Genomic DNA, 6,000 nt, shown 5'->3' on the forward strand with positions numbered 1-6,000 from the left:
AAGTTTTCTGCCCCATTGGTCCATAAAGCACTTACTGACAGACTAGGAGATGAGAGGCAGTAATAGTCACACAAGGAAAGCTTTAGGTCCATATGTCTATATGCAGTAGTTAAGCTAGAGACATGGGTATCAGTCCAAAAGAATAAAATTCTCCAAATCCAAAATAATCAAATTTTCTTCCATTTCTTTTGTAAGGAAGATATGTTTTCTATTCAAGAGCTCATGTGAAAGACCATAAAAGTAATGTACTGAGTAGCTCCTTTTAGGACTGGGCACACTAACATGATATAGGAAGTTAAGAATAAATTACAATTTTTGGCTAGAAAGAACTGTTCAAAACCAACTGACTGAAATACATTTTTAAAAATAATATATGAGCAGCAGTATATAATATATATTTTTGTGGCTAGGACGCTACTTTAGTTTTCTAAATTGAATGAGATTATAATAGAGCAAGATAAAATTGAAATTTGATGTGAGGTAAAACGTGTTGGTCTGAAGTAGAAAAGAAGAATAAATCTATTTTTATTATACCTGTATGAAGTCTGAAAATATAAGAATCTAATCCAATATTTAATGTTTTTTAAAATGCAATGGAAAATGTAGTAGAACTGTACTTTTATATCCATTTTCACACAAGTCATAGATCGAATTAAATCTACTTCCAAAATAACTACTTACCCAAAACACTGAAATCCAAAAGCTGTGAAACTAAGATTTTTTGAAAGTTTGCAGCAAACTCACCTGGCATCCAAACCTGTCCTGAACTGATGTATTATTCTTACTTCTATTTAGTATTCATATTTATGCATTTCTCTGCAGAATCTCTCAAATTTTTAAATTTCAAATACATTTGTTTGTCCTTAAAAGTTTTAGATAAAAAATTGGTTTTGAACTAGTTTTAAAAAATTAATAGGCCCACAAACTTACCAAATTCTCTTCTATCCAATGTTATGATTTCAGGATCATCATCATAAATACCTAATTTTAAAAGTACAAAGAAGTTATAAAAATAAAACATCATAAAATGCCACATAAAAATAGATTACTTGTTTTAATCAGCAAAAATCAGATTATTGTATTAAGTCTCAAAGAGAAACACACAACAAACTAAGAGATAAGCTAAATGTAAATAATACCATTGGTGATATAGCTAAAGATTTAAAGATTATTTCCTGATGTTGACTGTCAAAGGTGTGTGTGTGTGTGTGGTTCCTAGTATTCATGCAATTTTCACCTCCACAGTAAATTTCCATTATTGTGTTTTTAAACTTTTTATTATGAACTTATAAACTTATAAGTACTTGTAAAAATAGAACAGACTTCCATGTACCCTTTACCCAGCTTCCCCTAATACTGACATGTAATTTGAGTACAATATCAAAACTAAGAAATTGGCACCAATACATAATGGTTGACTACACAGACTTCACTTCCTTTTCAGATTATGTTTTTTAATAAGTGATATCACTTTAAATATTTTTACTGCTAAAAGTCTTATGATTTGACTATTTGCAGAAGTAGAGACAAACTTATTTAGTAAATAAAAATTTTATATACTATAATAATTAAAAACAATGTGAGAAAAATTCCCCATTATTATATAAAATATCCTAATAATGTTAGTGATGGATATATACCAGGGGCCAGGGGTCAGCAAACTTTTTCTGTAGAGGCCAGTTAGTACATAATTCAGCCAAACGAACCACAGATAATATGCAAATAAATGAGTGTAACTTCATTCTAAACAAAACTTTATTTATAAAAATATGTGGCAGACCAGATTTAGTCTGTGAAATTCATGTAAATTGCAGACAGCTGACAAGACTATCAAGCTGCAGTGAATATACTTAAAAAACTATCCTAAAAAGTCAGTCTTGACAAATACTCGATATCAATTTAAAATATCTTATGTAGTTTAATATAAAAGCATACCTTAGTTCTTAGAATTTGAGGCTAATTAAATAGAAGTATTAGGTAACTCAACACCTCCTTTTGCCTTGATATCTGTGTTTACTTTGCCTTTCCCTTGATTTCTTTACCTTGTTTCCTCACTCTACTCTTGCCTTACTTCTTATTCCTGTCAACACTTTAAACCATTTTTAATAAGGGTTCTCATACATATGAGAAGGATGACACTTCTACTGAAGTGACCATCAAACAGGTTGCTCTAAAAATACTGAAAGGCTTCAATATTTAACTTCTAATGCAAATGTTTTTTAATTAAATAGCAATCTTCATTTTAAAAGTATGTAACAAGACAAAGATGACATTAACCTTCATATTTGTGTGGATACTATCTACATACCATCTGACTTTCATTTTGAATTCTTTTCCCGTACATTAAAAAGAGTCAAGGTGACACATATGAACTACATAAGACAAGTGGTGAAACAAAATTTTCTAAATTTACTTAAAAAGCAAGAATTTCATAATGAATAAATATATCACCTTACCAAAGTCATAACGATAATAATTCCAACTTTCATATTGGCCTCCTTCTTGATTATCTGCAAGTCCCTTTTCTCCGTATTTATCATATTTCTTCCGCAGATCTTCATCTTTGAGTACTTCATATGCTCTATTTATTTTTAAAAAGTCACTATGTGCATTTGGGTTATTCTATTAAAAAATATTAGATAGAACAGATGTTTCAGATACACAATCAAATACTTTCAAAATCTATATATGTAGATTTAATTTAATCCTGAGATTTCTGGGAGAACAGATACCAAAATAAGGAGGCATATAATATGCAATAGGTTATCATGGGTTGAAATTAAAAAGTATTTTTAAAGAATTATAAATCTTTAAACACAAAATAAGAAAAGTAACAGAGAAATGAGAACTGATGCTTCAAAAGCTGACAGATATGGTCATACAATGTAAGTCATTCCTTCTAATAACATATGTTAAAAAACTAGTAAATCCCTGGAAATCCTTAACTTTGTAAGTATTGTTACCCCCAAACAGTTACAAAGAAATTTGTAGGTTATTTTTCTATTTGAGGCAAAACCATTTATTAACTAAAAACATTATGCACCCCAAATCCATCAGATAATTAAGAATTAATACCAGAGTAATAACGCAAAACTGGATTGGAAATGTTCCTCTTTTGTTACTGCTTTGTAGAATTGGTTTTTGAAGAATGCTTTCATGTGAATAATGCCTAATTGTAGGTCCACCATCTTTCACAAGGAAACTCAAAAAATCATTCTGAAATTTTAAAATCTCAAAAAATAAAAACCCTAAATGTAACAGACTATAGATCTCACGTAAAGATTACCAACTAAATGACTTTTAGAGAAATATTGATGCTATTGGTTCAGCTCTATGCAATCAAAATAATATTTTAAAAATTCTATCTAGAAAATAGGAAATTATAGCATAACCATACCTTTCTCCTTGAAGAGTATCAAATATCATTAAGAAAAACTTCAAATTATTAAAAGTACTGTAAGAATTAAAGCTAACCTAATTTTGAAAGATTACATTATTGAATATATAATCAAATATTTATGACTGGAATTAACTGGATTTGGCTGCGGTCCAGTTTTAGTTTATAATTACTTTCTGACTCTGGTCTTGCACTCGTATACAGGAGAAAATAGTGAAAGTTGAAGCATGCTATTATTAGCTATTACTGCCATTTTTAGCAAGACATATCCTCTCAGTTTTAAGGAAGTAATCTTTCTGTTACTGTCCTAAAATACTTGACTACCCTATTTTACTAAGTAAACTACTTCTACTACTTCACATTGTCTGCTTTGGGATTCTGTTACAGAGCTGTTGAAAATCAGTGTTCAAATTAAGAGGGAATTGCATTTTTGGTATCACATTCCTTCACACTGTTCGAAACTAGAACATTTTGATCTTCAGTACAGAAGTTGAATGATTTTTGACAAGTGACTTCTTTAACATTTTCAGCACTTATTAAAAATAATTTAAACATCAAAACTTACTACAACATATTAATCAGATACGTTTAAAAAGAAATTTTTACCTACCGGGTTTTTATCAGGATGTAGCTTCAATGCCAATTTCTTGAAAGCTTGTCTTATTTCTCTACTGCTTGCAGTTTTGGATATTCCAAGTAAACTGTAAAAATCCTGCTCTGTGCCCACTAAAACAGCCATATACACTATTAGAAAACAGAGAATGACTCTTTTCAAGTCTCTGACATAGTCATCTTTATTTAACCAGACTCCCATTCTTTTTCTTATACAAGTTCTTATTTAAGCGAACATTAAGATTCCCCGCTGGTTCAAGTTGACATAATATCCAAGTTTGAGAACGTCGGTCCACATTACTCCGAGCGTGAATCAAGCATCACAAAATTGTCTCAAAATGTTGATCTAAAGAGAGGAAATCAGGTAGTTAATACACATAAAACAAACCAGCAATAACACTACTTATTAAATAATAGAGCCCCAGGCTCTATTCTTTGGGGTCCCCCTTCACTGCTTCTATATCCAGGTACTCATATTTGTGAGGTATCACTCAAGACAGCAGGTAAACGGTAAAAGGTAGAGTGTGGCTGTAACTAGCCAGAACACTTTAAAAATAAACGAACTCAGCAATTTGATCAGCACCAGAACATAAGGGTGGGAAAAAGCTGTTTCCTTCCTTTTTCTACAAGCTTAAGCATAGCCCTTTGTAATTCCACTTCCTTTTGGGGTACTTCTTTAAGGCTATCCCGTTTCATTTTAATCAGATTTCATTTGTAGGAAATATCTTTTGGGGAGACTAGAGGGAAGCACAGGGCCCTTTTAAAGGGTATTTCATATAATCCTTCCAAAAATGGCAATAAACTTATATTGTTGTAATAGAATACTTACCTAGTAGACCATTTTCCCGAGTCTTTTCGAAGGTGTTTACATCTAAGCAGAGACTATTTTATATAACTAGCAGGATAATAACCGCAAGTTAAAAGTCTAATTTATTGCAGTTTAATTGGTATAAACAGAAACAGAAAAGGAGAAGCGAATCATTTACACGTGGTCACCTTTGTAGGGTAAGTAAACAATCTCCACTTCATCAGTTTTAACCTGCACACTCTAGTTCTGAAGATCGCATAGTGCCTTGAAAAATGTAACCTTCCTAGCATCCTCAGTTTCTCCTTTCTTCATTTAATCCTAAATGTCTACTTTTTTTTCTCTTTACCTGTGAATGATCTTGGGCTCTTTTCTAATCCCTCGTTTTCATGCCACCAAAAAACACCTTTCTAAAATATAGTGATGGAGATTAAGTATCCAGACTAGCAACAATAATTAGGAAAAAAAACTGAGAATGTATCTTCAAACACCACTTTGGGCCCAGAGCGGTTCCCTGTATAGAGGCGGTTCTCAGTCAGAGTGGGTGTGGCTGACGTGCTAGGCGCGGAGCTGCGGGGACAGGTGAGCGCTGGTGGTGGATGCAGGGCGAACACCTTGCTACCATCAGAATGGGAAGCTGGGACAGGGGAAAGATGAAGACTCGGGACGAAAGAGACTGTCCAGTGCTGCCGGCATGTGTGCAGTCTCGGCCGGACTAACGGAGAAAGGACACCGAGCAGCCGAGGCTAAAGTGAAAAGCTGGCGCAAGACGCGGGGAACCGCTGAGCCGGGTGAGGGTGGTGGAGGTAACAGAAAGGAAGAGCGAGAACCCAGTAAGCCAGCCGCCGGAGCTGGGGCGCCCAGGCATGTCGCCCCTCCCTGCCTGGAGGGCCCAGGCCGCCGCCGGCCCCGGCAGAGCCCCGGCCCCCGGCTCCCGGCCCATGCCCACCTCGGTGTGGGGGGGGTCGCCTTCTGCAGCTACTCCCCCATCCTCAGTCCCCGGCGGCGGACTCTGCCCGGCCGAACGCAGGCTGTGCGCGCGGGAAGGAAGTATGCACTTTCCGCCGCCGGGTCGCCGCGCTCGGGACGGGGGAACGCGAGCCGCACGGGCGCGACAACCACGGGCAGCTCCGGGCGGCTGCTCGCGCGCGGGGCTCCGCGGAGGGCCGGGGCGGGGCCTGGCGCG

The 6,000-nt window shown here is 35.6% G+C and overlaps 1 protein-coding gene across 1 annotated transcript in view; it reads right to left on the bottom strand.

The window, feature by feature from the left end:
- Nucleotides 1-6,000, bottom strand: part of DNAJC10 (DnaJ heat shock protein family (Hsp40) member C10) — a 55,505-nt gene extending 49,505 nt beyond the window's left edge. The window contains exons 1-4 of the mRNA XM_036879385.2: nucleotides 5,764-6,000; nucleotides 4,008-4,355; nucleotides 2,457-2,622; nucleotides 931-981 (exon numbers count right to left, since the gene is read on the bottom strand). Of these exons, the coding sequence (XP_036735280.2) occupies nucleotides 931-981; nucleotides 2,457-2,622; nucleotides 4,008-4,211 (421 nt within the window). The 5' untranslated portion in view covers nucleotides 4,212-4,355; nucleotides 5,764-6,000. The remainder of the gene's footprint in view (nucleotides 1-930; nucleotides 982-2,456; nucleotides 2,623-4,007; nucleotides 4,356-5,763) is intronic.

This window comes from Manis pentadactyla, chromosome 6, assembly GCF_030020395.1.
Source record: "Manis pentadactyla isolate mManPen7 chromosome 6, mManPen7.hap1, whole genome shotgun sequence".
Taxonomy (NCBI): Eukaryota; Metazoa; Chordata; class Mammalia; order Pholidota; family Manidae; genus Manis; species Manis pentadactyla.